The following is a 19,017-nucleotide window of genomic DNA, read 5'->3' on the forward strand; positions in this document are numbered from 1 at the left end:
GTTCACATAGCTTCCAAACACGCCTCAGCTTTGCTTTGTGGTTTATTGAGATAAAATATATATATTTAATAATTTACAAGCAGAAAAGATAGCAGAGGGCACTTTTAAAGCGATCAAACAAAATACTCCTGCTTTAAAAATATTTTATTACAATTGGGATGGCATGGTCTCTTGAACTGGATTTTTACCATAACTTTTTATGACTACTAGTGTCCTGTAGGACATATGTAGATCCCCTAAGAAAATCGTCCAGGTCACCAGTTACAACATCAGGGTTTAGGATAGGACAGTAATCCCTGTGAAAACAGACATTCACACATTGTTACTTTTATTTTATTATTTATTTATTTTTAAACTTTCATTGTTTAATATTTAATTTTTATTTTTCATCAGGGTCAGGAAGAGCAGGGCATAGACTACCACAGTAATAAATGTAACAAGGATATTTTATGTAGGTTTAAATGTGTTAAACGTGATATTTTGTCACAGCAAGATAATACTTTTTTTTGATAGGTTTTCTATTAATACCTTTGAATACCGCAAGTCAGTACACAACACCACTTTCTCAGATGCTTTGCTCAGATGTCCTTTATGTCTTGAATGTTATCTTTGAGTTTGTATTTGTGTAGATGTCTGTCTATCTCCTGGTGAAATAAAAGTTCCCCCATCTGGCTGTGGGAGGCCTCATTCATGGCTCTGGACTGCAAGCAAATTTTAAATGACTCTGTGGATAATTCATCTGCACAGAGTTTTTCATGCCACATGTTGAAGAGTCCTCGTGAAGGCGCACGCACCACCATCAGGTTACTATGAAGATATTTTCTATAGAGGTGCAAGTCCATTCCCATGGTTTTTACACTTGATTCAAAACCTCCTTTGAAATAAGGGGAAAAGGGGCATTTATACTGTTAAAATCTTACATATAAGAGCATGCAATATTTAAAAATGCAAATTATGCAATGTGATAATCTGCTTATCAGAAATGGTAAATTATTTACAACCGTTTTTAGCTTTGCACTATTAAATGTAACAATATATTTCTATTTGCATGTAGTGACATAGTAGCTGGCTAAAGACTAGAAAATAATTCTAGAAAGCTGTTTGTTAAGATTTTATTACTAGCAACTTTCCAATATTGTGTAGGACTTGTATCAGTTGAAATAAACATATTTCAATACCTATATTGATGAAATCTGACCTATATTGACATGAAATTCCAAATCCAATGTCTTGCCAGAATCCTGTACTTTTACTGATTACCTGTTCACAAAAAATATATATACATATCACACACACTTTTTTTTAATAATGCAAGCTTGTGTTTGACTGAGTTATAAACCTTTAACTATAATCTTTAAAAGAGGAAAGACTCACCAGCTGTTTATCAACAGGAGGTATGTTATGTTCCCCATAGATAACCTCTGGATTGTACTGGTTAAATGGTATGGGGTAGAAGACTCTCTTACCTGTAAGATGCAATAACAACTGCCAACCAATATAAACTACATCAGTGGCCCTTTTTAAAATGTAAAATACAAAATACTAGTATAAAGAACTTAACCTACTTTATCAAATGTAATATGTGCTCTTGCCAGTTTTTCCTGTATCTTACCAGGTTGCGAATTCATTCGGCAGGAGTGAAGAAACTCTGCAGTAAAATGTATGTCCACATCACAGAAAAAAAGAAGGACATTGCTCTTCTTCCAGGCTCTTGCACCCACATCTAAACCTCTTCCTCTGGAGAACTTTTCATTTAGATGTATAAGAGTGAAGTTCCTGTACCTCGTTTTCCTGTTTAAAAGGCATAAATCTCAAGACATTTTAATCCATTCCACATGTATGACTTTTTTGGGTTCCACACACACGCACACACACCCCTTATGCTAACCATACACTAGAGGACTTTGAAAAGACTAATGTGTGACACCACCTCACATCAGTTTTTGCAAAGACTGGAAATCATTCAGTGTCACTAATTACAAGACTGCCATAACTAGATTCCTGTCTCAGAAAAAACGTCACTTGTACATATTAAGAACTTTTAGATAGGGGAAACTAACTGTACCATATTCCATATTAATTGTAGGTTTTTAAATTGTGTTGATTTAAACACCCCTTTTGATCTCCAGAACTTATAATTTATTATTTTGCACATACTGTAAGGAAATCTTACAGGCTTTCATCTTATTCTATGAGGATCTAACTTGACTTTTTAAAATCACTGCAGCACATTTAAAAGTACATTTACACTGTGTAACTTTGACAATAATGTACCTCTACAATACCTTGTTTTTCTAACATGGCTTAGAGCTCTGCGCCGAGTGACGAGCTGAACCACTTCACCCACTACAACACAGCCACACATTAGTGACCGCCGCTACACCCATCAATTTTATTAGTGATCGCCACATCCCCATTCTCACTGCCAACACGTCAACTAGATTTTGGTCATGAGCCCCTTGTATCAGGAATCGCGGCAGTGGGGCCATATTATTGGACATGCAATGTTTTGAGCGCAAGGTGCACATTGGTAGATTGCCCTTTTTTTTTTTTTTTAAATAATCAGCCTCACACGAACATTAATTAATTAATTCATTGTCTGTAACCGCCTATCCAGTTTAGGGTGGGACACAGGGGGACACACTACAGACACCTTTTTGAGTTGCCAATCCACCTACCATGTAATTTTGGACCATGGGAAGAAACCGGAGCACCCAGAGGGAACCCACGTGGACACGAGGAGAACACACCAAACTCCTCTCACACAAACATAATTAACTCAAAATGCAAGCAGTTTTCGTGCATTAAACACAGTACTTTGCAGTCTTTAACAATTGTTTAATAATGTCCACGCTACTATTTGCATGAGCAAACACTTATGATTTGTGACAATTTATTAGAACATCAAGACAGAGAAAAAAGGCAAAGTTAAAACCGCTCTTCTGACACCCTCACATCAAACTATCGAGATGACGGGATCGCGATGCAACTCCAGGAATACTTGTGATTTTAAGTGAAATCGCTTGAAAAGTAGTTTGGTATAAGGCCAGCATTAGATACAACACTGACTACAGAAGGTTTAATGTTTGTAGATGAAACAGACTTGCTTTAAACTGAAAACCCTTGACCTAGAAACGTTGTTTACCATTGTTCAAACATATGTCAAACAGACTTGATTTAATAATATTTTGCTACCTTGCAGTGGAGTCTATAATTTTTCTAACTTCATCCATATTCTCGGTTCCAAACAGCACTACAGTGAGATGAACTTGTTCATCAGGTCGAATGCATACTTCCCTGTGACAGAAAAAAAAAAAGTTATAAAAGTTGGGCATTTAAATCAAGCACATGAAGAATGTTTTTATTGCAGAAGCTTTTCAGTGGAGTAGCCATGCAGCGGTATATGAAATATTGGATTATAAAAAAAACAAATTCCAATTTACAATAATGTGCAAAATGTAAATAAAAAATACACAATGAAACAAAAAAAAAAAACAATGGAATCAGTTATTTATTTGAAATCATTTTAAATATTGAGAGTTAGAAATTCTAGTGTTTTATGAAAGAAAAAAATTGAATTTGATGTCAGAAACGCATACCATAAATTTTAGAAGAGGGGCATGTATGTTTAACAGTGTGTTGCATCACCTCTTTATTTTACAACACTTAAATATCTTGGAACAGGGATATACGGCTGTATATTAAATTTGATCTGTTTTCCTCATTTTTGTTCAGCAGATCGATAACTTGATGTCACCATGCCATTGTCTTTCATTTTATAGTGCACCAGTTATTTTCAATGGGTGACAAGTTTGAACTAGTTAAGCTCCTAGAATCTTTTACTAAGAATCAGTGCTGTGGTAATCCATGAAGACTGTGAATAGGCAAGGTCTTCTTGAAAAAGACATGTTCTGAAGTGAGGCACGTAGCTAAAAAATCAGTAACTTTCATTCAGCATTAACAGCAGCATGGCATATCTTCAAGTCACCCATGCCATGTGCATTAACACACAATCCCTTTCCATAAGGGATGATGACTTTTGAAAGGTCTGTCTGCTTTTAAACCCCAGGATGTGGCATCCAGGATATTTAATTTCCCACTTCACCTGTCCTTCCTAAATGAACTTGAGAGAGAAAATGTTGCAGCATATCAGGATCTTGTATATTTCTTTGAATGGTAGAGTTTTAACTTGCAATTTTGGATAGAGTGAGGAACTGTGTTCACAGACAGTTGTTTTAAAAATGTTTTTCAACCCATGCAGTTACTTCCAATACAGAAATATGTCTGTCTGTAATGCAGTGTTAAATGAGGGCCCAAAGAACAAAGTGAGTCAATATTGCTTGACAATCTTTTTTTTTAATATTATGTTCAATCACTATTTTAAGTTGAGAAACTTTATTCTAGATTATCAATATTCTATATTTGCCACAGAATAGTGAATCCCTCCCATTCTTTACTTCTGAAAGCACACACACACACACACACACACACACACACACACACACCTCACCTGTTCTGGATTGTGTTTGCTGGCACCAAAGCAATAAAATACAGACATTTGCAATATTTTGTTTGTACAATTTTCAGTTATATAGGGTTGGTTTCCCAGACAGGTATTAAGCCTAGTTTTTGACTATACAGCATTTTGTATTGTGATTTTCCATTGATAGAATGATATAGTCCATTCCTTAATCACTATCTGGGAAAACACCATATAGGATTTAAATAGACAAAATTTACATTTTGTATAGCATCTTATTCTTGAAACAGGTTTGTAATTTTTCCCTAAATATATCATTACATGAAAACATCAAGAAAATAATAATAAAATAAAAATAAATATTTCTTGCCTGAAGGTATGCATGAATTGTCGGAATGTGTCCATTTTCTTGACCAATGGCACAATTATGTTTATCAGCATATTAGATGTATCAACTACCTCTTCATTCAGTTTCATCAGAGGGGCAAATGGACGAAAGAAAACTAGCCTCCTGAAGTCCAATGAAGCATTGTCTCGGAATGTGAGATCATACAGGGTTCCTTTATCTTTTTCTGTGCGGAAAATCCCTTAAATAATTTAAAACAGAAATCCAGGTTAACTTGAGTCTGGGCAAAATATTAGAGGCAAAAAAAAGTCAAATACAAGCAAAAATATAAACTCACCCTCAAAAAAGTCCTGTGGAGAGTATATCCTATGATATCTGGAGTTGTCTCTTCTTTGAGGATCATTAAGAATATGAAGGGCTGCTTCTAATGCCCCACCCAGATCCTTTCTTAGAGACATTTGGACAGGCTGCCGTGCAAGCCCAGTTTCCAGCTGATAAACCCTATGAAGAGTGAAGCTCTCAAAAGGCACCAGTGCATGCTCATTTGGTATGTTTTTGCCTTCATGGATTTCTGCATTATGTAGTTGCCTGCTGAAGACAATTTCAAGTTTTGAGTTACTTTCCTTCGTCAGTTCGTCCAGCTTCACTGGAAGCACTACAACAGCCTGTTCCAGGGACTTCTGTAGCTGTCTTCTCTTCTGTTTAAGAACCTTCTTCAGCTGCACAATCTGATTCGCAAGGCTTTTGGCATAGAGATTATGCTGTTCCTCATGCTCTTGTATCAATGCCTGGTAATTCATATCCACTGGCCGTTTTAACATCTGGTACTTTTGATTTTCATGATGTCTGCAGGTCAGGAAATACAGGAGGGACAAGAAGCACAATGTCACCAAAAGCATAAACCCCCGTCGGACCATCACAGCTAAAAGCCACCTCTTTAGCATGTCTGTCATCATGCTTGTTTACAGCAGGGTCCAACTTGGATCTGTGCAGTGGGAGAAATGTTTAATTTCAAGTAAGGTTTTTTGGATTTCTGTTTTTTTGGTATGATTTCTATGGTTTAACTTATGTCCTTCAGCATCTTCAAGTCACATTATGTATGATCTTCTGCCTATATCACCATAGGCTTCACTAAAGTGAAAAATAGGAATAAATTAGTTACAATTAATAGTACATACTTAGAAATAAAGAAGCAACTGTACATGTGAGACGTATACCGAGTAGCTACTGCAGACATGGAAGTAGCTCTTACTGTTTATCTCCAGGAGGAAAATAATAAAAAAATAAAAATAAAAACCACACTGAAAAAACTCCCTTTTGACAATGTATATTAAAAGGTAGATATAAACTTATATATGTTTTGTGGAATTCTTGGGTGAACTGTCTTATATTATTAGAAAGAATTGCTGTCTTTGCAATGTGAGGTAATGATAAATGTAGTAACATTAATGCTTTTGTTGTATTCATTTTAACGTTCAGTGGATAGGCTAAAGGTCAGAATTGGTCGACACTTCAGGAATTCACAGTATATATGTATAAATTATTTGCAAAATACATAGGTGAAAAAAGATAAATATAAACAAAAACAACATAGAATTCTGTCAAACCATAAATGAAATAACAGTTGCTGTCTGAACAAAACCCTGTATCCTCTTATAAACTCCAAGAACCCTTCTTATTTAATTTTGTTAAAATTTCACATTAGATGAACCAGTAGAATTAGTTCATCTTTCCTTATTTAAAACTTAAATATTATTTAATAACTGTATAAAAACTTTTTTTTGGTACAGCAGCAACAATTCTATCTGCAAGTATCTCTTGAATTGATTAAAACAAACATACTTTTGGGTAATTGGACTCAAAATTATCAGTTTAGGTTCCACACATTTTATAAAAAAAAAAACAATTTACAAAAAAAACATATCTGCTAAATAATTCAAAATACAATAAAAATATTCACCTTGTTGTTCCCCAGTCTGCACTCCTACACAGCACATACACCATCTTCACTAGCAGTGTCCCAGAGTGGTGGCAGAAAGACTCCCTGAACGATTTCCTGTAGGACTGTTTCCACAAGCACGTATTTGGTTAATTCACTATGTGGTGCCCATGAGGCCCCCAAGCTCCGCTCACTGCATGCTCTGTTCTGCCTTCTACAAACAAACTCCTCCCTCTTACAACCTATGAAAGCAGAGTTGTTTTACACATATATAGCACAGATCTGGATGTCTTTACAGTTCTAGATATCAAACACACAACCAATAAAGAGAGCATGTGATCTAAGAAAATTAGTTTTCTTTAATAGAAAAAAGGCACTTTGTGTTTTCCTTTGTATAGTTCAAATGACAGCAGCAGGTATTTAAAGTTTAATATATATATATATATATATATATATATATATATATATATATATATATATACACACACACACAAAAAACAGTCAATACCCATAATACCCAATACATTTAATGTAAACAGTTCCTTACAGCAGGGTGCATAAGAGGTCTTAACAAGGCACTCCTCATAAGCATACATAGAGGATTAACACAACCATACCTATTAAACACGCACCTAATCATCTAATCATCCATCCATTATCTGTAACCGCTTATCCAATTTTAGGGTCGCGGGGGGTCCAGAGCCTACCTGGAATCATCGGGCGCAAGGCGGGAATACACCCTGGAGGGGACGCCAGTCCTTCACAGGGCAACACAGCACACACACACATTCACTCACACCTACGGACACTTTCGAGTCGCCAATCCACCTGCAACGTGTGTTTTTGGACTGTGGGAGGAAACCGGAACACCCGGAGGAAACCCACGCGGACACGGGGAGAACACACCAACTCCTCACAGACAGTCACCCAGAGCGGGAATCGAACCCACAACCTCCAGGCCCCTGGAGCTGTGTGACTGCAACACTACCTGCTGCGCCACCGTGCCACATCATCTAATCATGAGATCAGCAAAATTAATTAATATGAAACATTCTGGGTAGACTGAACAAAAAAAAAATAGGGATTACATTAGCTTTTTTCTTTAAATTACAATGGCCACACAACAAACTATAAAAACACTGAATCATTTTCTGTGTACAAAACATCAATGAGTCAAGATGTAAAGTGAGCCTATCCAGACGAATGAATTTAATGCCAAACGGGGAAAACTGAGAAAATATACAAAATACAGTAAACGTATTTCAAAAACTTCAACATTAAATATTAAACCATATCATATACATAGATGTGATAATCGTCATCAAATTTAATATAGCACACTGATGGTTTGGCCTCAACCTGATGAATAACTGTGCCAGTCCTCTGGGTGCCATCTTCTTTCACATATTCCACTTGCTTTCCAACAAGGCTCTCAACAACTTCACCAGTGTTTTTAGCTTTAACAGTTTCATCTGAAAAAAATTTAAAGAGAATAAAATTTTTTAGAAGAGAAATGTCAGGGTTCTGGTTTGATTTCAACACATCATTATTGCTGTCATTTCACTTATAATGAAAAACAGGTAAAAAGACAAATGTTTCAAATTTTTTGCAGATGTGGATAGAGTGGTCTATATACAGTGGTATGAAAAGGTTTGGGCACCCCTGATAATTTTCAGGATTTTCCTTTATAAATCATTGGTTGTTCAGATCAGCAATTTCAGTTAAATTTATCATATAGAAGACAAACAATGATATTTGAGGAGTGAAATGAAGTTTTTAGGATTTACAGAAAGTGTGCAATAATTATTTAAACAAAATTAGGCAGGTGCATAAATTTGGGCACCCCAACAGAAAAATTACTTCAATATGTTTGTAGATCCTCCTTTCACAGAATTAACAGCCTCTAAACGCGCCCTATAGCTTCCAATGAGAGTCTGGATTCTGGTTGAAGGTATTTTGGATCATTCTTCTTTAAAAAACATCTCCAGTCAGGTTTGTAGGTTTCAGAGCATGTACAGCCCACTTTAAATTTACACCACAGATTATAAATAATATTCAGGTTTGGGGACTGAGATGGCCATTCCAAAACGTTCTACTTGTTCCTCTGAATGAATGCCTTAGTAGATTCTGAGCAGTGTTTAGGGCCATTGTCTTGTTGAAGTATCCAGCCCTGGCGCAACTTCAACTTTGTCATTTTTGAACATTGTTCTCAAGAATCTGCTGATATTGACTGGAATCCATGCGACCCTCAACTTTAACAAGATTCCCAGTACCTGCACTGGCCACACAGCCCCACAACATGATTTAACTACCACCAAATTTTACTGTGGGTAGCAAGTGTTTGTCTGGAAATTCTGTGTTCTTTTTCTGCCATGCATACCGCTCCTTATTATGTCCAAATAACTCAGTTTTAGTTTCTCAAGTCCACAGCACCTTATTCCAAAATGAAGCTGGCTTGTCCAAGTGTGCTTTAGCATACCTCAAGCGACTCTGCTTGTGGCGTGTGCGCAGAAAAGGCTTCTTCTGCATTACTGTATATACAAACCGGATTCCAAAAAAGTTGGGACACTAAACAAACTGTGAATAAAAACTGAATGCAATGATGTGGAGGTGGCAAATGTCAATATTTTATTCGTAATAGAACATAGATGACAGATCAAAAGTTTAATCTGAGTAAATGTAACATTTTAAAGGAAAAATATGTTGATTCAAAATTTCACAGCGTCAACAAAAAAGTTGGGGAAAGTAGCAATAAGTGGCTGGAAAAAGGAAATTGAGCATATAATGAACAACTGGAAGACCAGTTAACACTAATTAGGTCAATTGACAAGATGATTGGGTATAAAAAGAGCTTCTCAGAGTGTCAGTGTCTCTCTGAAGCCAAGATGGTAAGAGGATCACCAATTCCACCATTGTTGCGCAGAAAGATAGTGCAGCAATACCAGAATGGTGTTACCCAGCGTAAAATAGCAAAGACTTTTAAGTTATCATCATCAAAAGATTCAGAGAATCTGGAACAATTGCTGTGCGTAAGGGTCAAGGCCGTCACACTCTACTGGATGCTCGTGATCTCCGGGCCCTTACACGTCACTGCACCTCAAACAGGAATGCCACTGTCAAGGAAATAACAGAATGGGCTCAGGAATACTTCCAGTAAGCATTGTCAGTGAAAACAATCCACCGTGCCATCCGCCGTTGCCAGCTGAAACTCTACAGTGCATAGAGGAAGCCATTTCTAAGCAAGCTCCAAAAGCTCAGAAGTTTGCACTGGGCCAGGGGTCTTTTAAAATGGAGTGTAGCAAAATGGCAAAAAGACTGTTCTCTGGTCAGATGAGTCACGATTTGAAGTTCTTTATGGAACACTGGGACGTCATGTCATCTGGCCCAGAGAGGACAAGTATAACTCAAGCTTTTATCAACGCTCCTTTCAGAAGCCTGCATCACTAATGGTATGGGGTTGCATGAGTGCTTGTGGCATGGGCAGCTTGCATGTCTGGAAAGGCACCATTAATGCAGAGAACTATGTTCAGGTTCTAGAACAACATATGCTCCCATCTAGACGTCATCTCTTTCAGGGAAGACCCTGCATTTTTCAACAAGATAATGCCAGACCACATTCTGCAGCCATCACAACATCATAGCTACGTAGGAGAAGGATCCGGGTACTGAAATGGCCAGCCTGCAGTCCAGATCTTTCACCTATAGAGAACATTTGGCGCATCATAAAGAGGAAGGTGCGACAAAGAAGGCCCAAGATGATTGAACAGTTAGAGGTCTGTAACAGTTAGAGGTCTGTATTATTGATGCATTCTCTCAGTTTAAATTTTGATCTGTGATTTGTGTTCTATTATGAATATAATATTAGATGTTGGCACCTCCACATCATTGCATTCAGGTTTTATTCACAATTTGTTTAGTGTCCCAACTTTTTTGGAATCCGGCTTGTAGTAATAGTTTAATGATGCACAGTGATACCATCTGCAGCAAGATGTTGTAGGTCTTTGGAGCTGGTCTGTGGGTTGACTAAGGCTGACTGTTCTCACCATCGTTTGCCTCTGCTTATCTGAAACTTTTCTTGGCCTGCCACTTCGGACCTTAACTAGAACTGTGCCTGTAGTCTTCCATTTCCTCACTATGTTCCTCACAGTGGAGACTGACAGCTGAAACCTCTGAGATAGCCTTTTGTATCATTATCCTAAACCATGATGTTGAACAATCTTTGTTTTCAGGTCATTTGAGAGTTGTTTTGAGGCTCCCATGTTGCCACTCTTCAGAGAAGATGCAAAGAGGAGAAAAACTTGCAATTGGCCACTTAACCCTTTCTCATAATTGGATTCACCTGTGTATGTAGATCAAGGGTCAATGAGCTTACAAAACAAATTTTGTGTTCCAATAATTAGTGCTATTTTTTAAAGGTATTTAAATCAATAAAATGACAAAAGGTGCCCAAATTTATGCACCTGCCTAATTTTGTTTAAATAATTATTGCACACTTTCTGTAAATCCTATAAATTTCATTTCACTTCTCAAATATCACTGTGTTCATCTGCTATATGATATATTTAACTGAAATAGCTGATCCAAACAACCAATGATTTATAAAGGAAAATCTTTATAAATAGATATCTGGGGTTCCCAAACTTTTTCATACCACTGTAAATACTCATGTAAAAATATGGTTGTATGAATAAAATAGCTCAAGTTAAGACTAGCCGAGCAAAACGTTAAAATTTTATGTCCCATTTTCTCTGGTTGGTGCATTCGGTATGAAATTTAATGATAAAAGGTAGCACACTCAGCACCAAAGTAACCAACAATGAAATAAAACACAAAAATAGGAAACAGTGACTAAATGCCTATGCCCAAAATGTAATTAGGTAAGAACTAGATTACTTACACTTAAGTAGAAGTGAACATGTAAAATGTACAAATACAACAACTGTAATTAAGTAAATATAACTAGTTACCTCCAACCTCTGTACTTTTGACAATATATTCTTAACAAAAATGTTTAAAATGAGACTCTGTAACCACTATTTCAACATGATCAATGCAGTATCTTGTCATCAACAGATAGCACTGACAACCTTACACACAATAGCCATTCACTCACCCAAATCTGGAATTATACGAAGGTCACCCTCTTTGTAGTCCTCAAGGAGCTGGTACAAGTAAAGAACAGGGTCCTTCTCATATGTAATGAAAAACCATGCGGGCATCATGGGAGCTCTGGCCAACACTAACCCCCTCCAGCCATTCTTCGATCCATCATCCATCTCAAACTGGTGCTCTACAGCACGACCCAAGATTGACTCTGCTAGATGAGCATCACTCATCCTATAAGAGGCTGAATCCACATACTATATTCATTTAATATCTTACAACATTTACTGAATTGAAACAATGACATTTTGAAATATAAGCATTTTAGTTTACTGCTCCTTGAACTGGACATGTGGTTCCAGTGGGGGGGGGGGGTATTTATTTTATTTTATTTTATATTATTATACAACGATAACACAGTGGAATACAAACAGAATAATTGACAGAATAACTCACAACAGGGTTTTATAAGATGATTGAGCAGGAAGGCACTGTCTTTATGAGGGCAAGTAACAAAAACTTATTAAACAATATTATATGTTCTGCGGCCAACCTCATGTCACATAAAATATATTGTGTCCAGCCCAGCTCAAATAATAATAATAATAATAACAATAAATAAATAAATAAAAACATAAAAAAAAAATACTACATGTGCACATTACAAAAAAATTATGAAATTGAGTGGACAGTGACTTTAAAGATTCCTTCAAGGGAAACCAATGGAGATTCATATCGTATTTGTAAAATCCTTCATTTTGAAAGCAGATTTTAAGTGTCATGTCATTTTAAAGCAGAAAGTATGCTTATGTTTTTAGCTTAACTTACCAATTTTGTCAGGTAAGATTTCAAGATCTTGGACTCTCTCATCTCTTAGGATCTCCAGGCCATACACACAGTCAAAGCCATCATACTTGATTAGGTAGAGAGAAGGGTTTACAGCAGCTTGGTCCAGGACTGTCCCTGTCCAATGTGATACAGGACTGTAACAATCTTCTTTCCATTTGTGCTTTATCCTGCATCCAACTATGTTTTGCCTAGCTTGGGTATCTGACCTGCTGGGTTCCACATGATGCCTGTGCTTATGCCTAAAAAACAAAAACAAAACACAACACAAAACTAAATAAATACAAACAAAACAAAAACCAACCGCAAGTGGTATAGGTATTTTGTACTTTAGCAAGGGAAGTGTAATTATTACACCAAATTAATTTTATAGGGGCTGTATAGTGTTGCAGCAGGTAGTGTCACAGTCACACAGCTCCAGGGATCTGGGGTTGGGGGTTTGAGTCCCGCTCCGGGTGACTGCCTGTGAAGAGTTTGATGTTCTCCCTGTGTCCGCGTGGGTTTCCTCCCACAGTCCAAAAACACATGTTGGTAGGTGTATTGGTGACTCAAAAGTGTGTGTGGTGTGTGTGTGTGTGTGTTGCCCTCTGAAGTGTGACCCTGCCTTGCACCCAGTGATTCCAAGTAGGCTCTGGACCAGCTGTGACCCTGAACTGGATAAGCGGTTACAAACAATGAATGAATGCTGATAAAATTATCAGTAACAATCAGGTGCAAATGCAATAAAAAATAACTCCAGTGTTTCAGTTGTCAGAAAGTGTATTCAGGAAAAGCTAGATGATTAATGTACATTTATGTACAATATAAGCATTTGCAAGGTATACCTTGTATTACACACTATATAGTTGGTTTTAGGTGCACTGAATGTCCACTATATATTTACATGCCCTGTTCTCCAAGTCTGTCAAATATCACTGTTGTCTTGCTGCACTTTATATTGTTTTTCCTATTACCTTAAAGACCATGTCTACAATTGTAGTTCTCACGTTTGTTTACATTTAGAAGTTCAAATGAGGGTTAATATATACTTACTTATGCAAGCCTTTTTTCTTCATTTTGGACCTGCTCACAGACCCATCAGCAGATGCTGTACACAAGATAACAATGCTTTATTGACAGAACATTGCAGCTTCACAGCACTGTGCATATTACGCAAAAGCAGTTTTATATTATTATTGAAACTGTGATATTTAAAAATTTGAATGTTGAATTTTGAACTTGACCTAACTTGGTTAGGCCTACTCACCTCTTCGGAAGCAATGGTGATCTGAGGCCTTTCCAAACCGATTCATTAATTACAATATTGTAAGACAGGTTTGGAGATTCTTCAGTTTCAACAACCTGGCAGCATGTGGGATAGATTTAAAAACATACATTAACTGGGTGAAATTAATTTAAAAAACTAATAAAAAAAGAAAGTAAAAACATGCAACATTTAAAATACATGTGTTTAGCTATTTACTGTTTTGAGAGCCGAGTGGAGGAAAGCTAGCTGGCTCTATGTAAACTGCCAGATTTTGTTGTGAAAGCAAATAACCCCAAAAACATGCCTTGTACCTACTCTTCAGAAGCTGGATTCTTATGTAATATGCATATCCCCCTAGCCAAAATGTGTGCCTCTACAGAGAATACACTTCAAATTTAATACATTTGGAGAGGTGTGCCATTATATTCACTTCAAAATCCATATCTGTAACTGTCATTTTTGCAATTAGATGTGATACTGTTTCAGAGTAAGGGATCATGTTCTGCTCACAAATGGCATTTTCCACGGCATGACCTCTACTCTACTAGACTGTTTTGTTTTTCTATTAGGAAAATTTAGGCTGGACAGTGCAACAAGTTAATTAGTTAGTTTGTATTTAATGCCATATCATGCTCATGTCAAGAAAGGTAGCAAGATGTAATGGATTTACTAATAGTTTTATTTTAGATATTTTGAGGCTGCCATCAATTTAAGTTTGTCATATGTATTGCTTAAATTTCGTTACTGACAAACATTTTAGGATTGCTGATGCTTTTGTATTGTTGAATAGTTCTACTATGCAATTTGCAGTTAGTATCTGTTGCCTCTCGTGACCAAAATCAATACAGTCCAACATTATATGTTTTATTGTAAGCTGAGTTTGGAATGTTGCACAATATGGGGCTGCTTCTCCTTTAACTAGATACATATGAGTTAATCTGGTGTGTCCAATATGGCATCTTGTGTACACTGCTTGGTACCAGAGGTTTTCAAGGTAGGTCTGAGGTTTTCGTCCAATAATGGGTTTTGCTTTGTGTAACAAGAAACCTCTACTGATCTATCTGAGCTTATGCACAGAGCTGTGTTCAGTGCCAAAACAAAATATTAACATGGCAAAACACAATGTGTAAACAATGTTCAACCTTACAGCTGCTGTTTTTGTGGTTGGCAAAGCCCACATTTCCCATTAGAATCACCAGCTACATTTTTGGGCAAAGGGACAAGAGCTGAATACATCCATCCATTATCTGTAACCGCTTATCCAATTTAGGGTTGCGGGGGGTCCAGAGCCTACCTGGAATCATCGGGCGCAAGGCGGGAATACACCCTGGAGGGGACGCCAGTCCTTCATAGGGCAACACAGCACACACACACATTCACTCACACCTACGGACACTTTCGAGTCGCCAATCCACCTGCAACGTGTGTTTTTGGACTGTGGGAGGAAACCGGAGCACCCGGAGGAAACCCACGCGGGCACGGGGAGAACACACCAACTCCTCACAGACAGTCACCCGGAGCTGGAATTGAACCAACAACCTCCAGGCCCCTGGAGCTGTGTGACTGCGACACTACCTGCTGCGCCACCGTGCCGCCCAAGAGCTGAATACAGTAGATACCATATACTAGAAAAGTGTACAGGGGGGGTGAAAAGACACTAAAATTGGACTGTTCATGGCTGGAAACATAATCTGGTCAGACGAATATCATTTATGCCTGAGAATGATGTTAGGCTTCATGCTCATCATAGACCTAAGGGAGCTTTCAATTGGGACAGTATGCAATTTGAAGTTCAAGCTATTCAAGATATTCTGGGTAGGGGCCCTTTGTTTGTGGTGATAAAAAAAATTTAACCCCAATGCATACGGTTTTTTGTGTTTTGCTCATCATCTTACTGAGGAGAATAACATTCACATTCACACATATAGACTGGCCCTCAAAATCCCCAGATTTTAATCCTCTTAAAAATCTACAGGACTGTCAGGAACAACTAGTAAAACGCCAAGGAAATGCATCCACAAAAACTGGTGGGACTGCACAACTTTTTGATGCAAGAGTGGCTGAACTTTGGTGTCACCTATATCCAGAAAACAGTAGAGTCCATTAATAAAAAAAAATCACAGTGGTTATTTGTACATGTGGATGTATTAAAGGTTTGTCATGTGTGTCCATATTTATTCAATCATTTTCAGGAACACAGCTTCAGGGACAATGTGGGTTCAGAGCCTAACCAGAATCATTGTTTGCAAGGCAGAAAACACCCTGGGGTGGCATGTTTGTCAGATGTGTCTCTGCACATTACAAGTGATTTTATATTGGTATGTCATATGATATATATTTTCACAGTGCTATGATATTTATAACAAAAATCTATTCAAATTCAACTAATATAAATCTCACCAAAACATCTAATATGTCTCTATATTCTAAAAAGTTTTAAGATCTTTATGTCATAGAAAAAATATCAATGTAGCAATGTAGTACTTACACAAATTAATTATAATATATACCAAAGCAAACTAGAGGTCTTAATCTGTTAGATGTGTTTTTAGGTTACAAGTCATTTAACGTGTTAGCGCACTACAGACATCATGTCTTTAAATATAACAGCAAAAGACTATTTTTCTGAGGATGTTTTTTTAAGAACCCGCATTTTACCCACGGTCCCATCCCTGCCTGTTGCAGCTAATACGGTTGTTTTCAACTAATGTGGAAACCTCTTGTAATTTGATAAAATATAGTGATTGTTCTGTGTTTAACCACGAACCGGGACAGGTATTATTTATGATTTTTTAGGAAGTTGTTTGTGAACACAAGGTGTATAGTAGCGCTTATCATTCAAACTATACCAAGCAACGGCTAACGTGAACTTAACAACGAGCAACGTGGTGGGACAAAACAAGTTGAGACCCGACTGGTCAAGTTAGGACAAGACAAAACTTGCAAATCATCAGCCTCGATTACACCACATTACTACACCCGATTACTACCACATTACTACTTATTTTTACGTACATTGTTAACGTATACATACAAAGAAATAGTGTCACAAATAACATGATAAAACTACTTACAAATGATGCAAGCCCAAATAGGTAAATATGCTTAAAATCCTTTTTTCACTGCTAGACAAAACAGCAGGAATTAACTTAAATCTGTCACCAGCAGACAACTTACAAAACCACTTTAAGACTGAAAAAAAGAATTTTGTTCTGAGACAGCGTCCTCGGAGAGACAAGCGTCTATGAATTCTGCGCATGCGCCTTTCGACTTCGACGGTAAATATTTCCAGACAATAAAATTTACAAGCAAAGTTTTTAAATAGCTAAACCTGAAACAAATTAACAATGTTTAACTAAAATGTCGCCAAAAATAAAGTGCGATCTTGTCTTGAAATAATATATATTCATTAAAAATATCTGAGCCTTAGAAATGACGTCATTAGAGTGAATCAAATCAAATCAATCAAAACAAATGTTATTTATATAGCACTTTTTTTACAACTGATTTTGTCACAAAGCAGCTCTACAGAATCGGTACCAAAACAGACATGTGTGTAAGCTGAAGATAAAACTTGGCAAGGAAAACCTCCCTCGAGGCTGGATGAAGAAATCTTGGGAGGAACCAAGACTCTCAAGGGGAAGAGACCCTAACCTATCCTCCTCTGATTAGGTGACCAGACGTCATCTTTTACCCGGACATGTCATCTTTTTTAGACTTAAAAATGTCCGGGCGGAATTTCACAAAATTTTTGTTTTTCTAGAGCTTACATAGAATTTCGAGAAGCGTTCAAGTACATATCTCAGGCCGGAGCCCCGCAAGTGGGCGGAAACCAGCAAGTGGGGGATCTAGATGTTTTGTGGGAAGGCGAATGTAGGAAATGCAGCCTTTGTGATTTGAAAAAAGGGCATAGTTTATCTCCAACAGAACTAGGTACCCTCTACTAATTGTAGTATAAAATATTACGTTTCAGTGAAAACGAAATACATAGCACTCTTGATATTTTAATGATATATTTTTGGTAATTTGATTATGGGGTAAACTGCAAACTTATGAAATCCATTAGGTCTCTCATGTCTACAATCATTATTTTAATTTGATTACAGAATTATAGGACTGTATTATTTGTATTGTACTCAGCACAGTATTGGATTATAATCAATTTAAATATGTAAACCCTTAAGTAACACTTATGGCCCACTATTCAAATAAATATTTAAAGCAGCTCCTTTCCATTAATGGACATGGGAGAAATGGTGCTAATAATTTGCAAATAATCATAATATTCAGCAAACCTACCATGAGCACTCAGTCATAGTGGGTGTATATGACAATAGAGTCAGTGCCTGTAGCTACAAGTTAGGTGAACTTAATAAGATGGAAATTCACTGTAATGTAGTTATTGTTTAATGAATTCCAAGATAGTGGTGCAACCTTTCAGGAAATTTGGCTCAATTAAGAATATAAACAGACATTCAGAGAAGTTCACTGTACTTCATTTAGTTCCTTTGCATGGTTTTAAATGATTCTTTATATAAGTATGTCCTTGTTGTAGAGTATTGTGTATTACTCTTTGTGTTCAGATGATCACATATGCTTTGATTTGGCATCAGAACCAGGTCCTGGAACACCCTACTCACAAAATTAGTTGAATCAAGTTTGTTTGAACAGGTAGAATAGGTTAAGAATTGGATAACACTGGCTTATACTGTCAGAAAGCCTCCCTTTATTATTACCTGGATTGTGCATGTGAATTTGTAGAAGGACTTTCATTCATTCATTCATTGTCTGAAACTGCTTATCTAATTCAACTCCTCACAGACCGTCACATGGAGTGTGGCTCAAACCCACAACCTGGAGCTGTGTGACTGCAACACTACCTGCTGCACTACCGTGCCGGCCGAAGGGCTATCAATTTATTTTAATATAGTTCATTTATTCAGTTTAATTTATTTCAGAAATACACCATATGTACAAATATTTGAGGACAAATTTGTAATGAATATATTCTACATTAAGTTTCAACCGTTACTAAGACAGATGTGCGCACACTGCCT

The 19,017-nt window shown here is 37.0% G+C and overlaps 1 protein-coding gene across 1 annotated transcript; it reads right to left on the reverse strand.

The window, feature by feature from the left end:
• Positions 1–160: 160 nt before the first annotated feature.
• On the reverse strand, positions 161–17,199 carry csgalnact1b (chondroitin sulfate N-acetylgalactosaminyltransferase 1b). The gene is given in 13 exon segments (XM_066644906.1): positions 161–296; positions 529–874; positions 1,179–1,260; positions 1,375–1,466; positions 1,613–1,791; positions 3,196–3,297; positions 4,851–5,067; positions 5,164–5,811; positions 11,879–12,112; positions 12,697–12,956; positions 13,747–13,801; positions 13,961–14,055; positions 17,035–17,199. Coding segments are annotated over 11 exon segments (2,211 nt in total). The 5' UTR covers positions 14,007–14,055; positions 17,035–17,199; the 3' UTR covers positions 161–296; positions 529–578.
• Positions 17,200–19,017: the final 1,818 nt, after the last annotated feature.

This window comes from Hoplias malabaricus, chromosome 14 (genome assembly GCF_029633855.1).
Source record: "Hoplias malabaricus isolate fHopMal1 chromosome 14, fHopMal1.hap1, whole genome shotgun sequence".
NCBI lineage: Eukaryota > Metazoa > Chordata > Actinopteri > Characiformes > Erythrinidae > Hoplias > Hoplias malabaricus.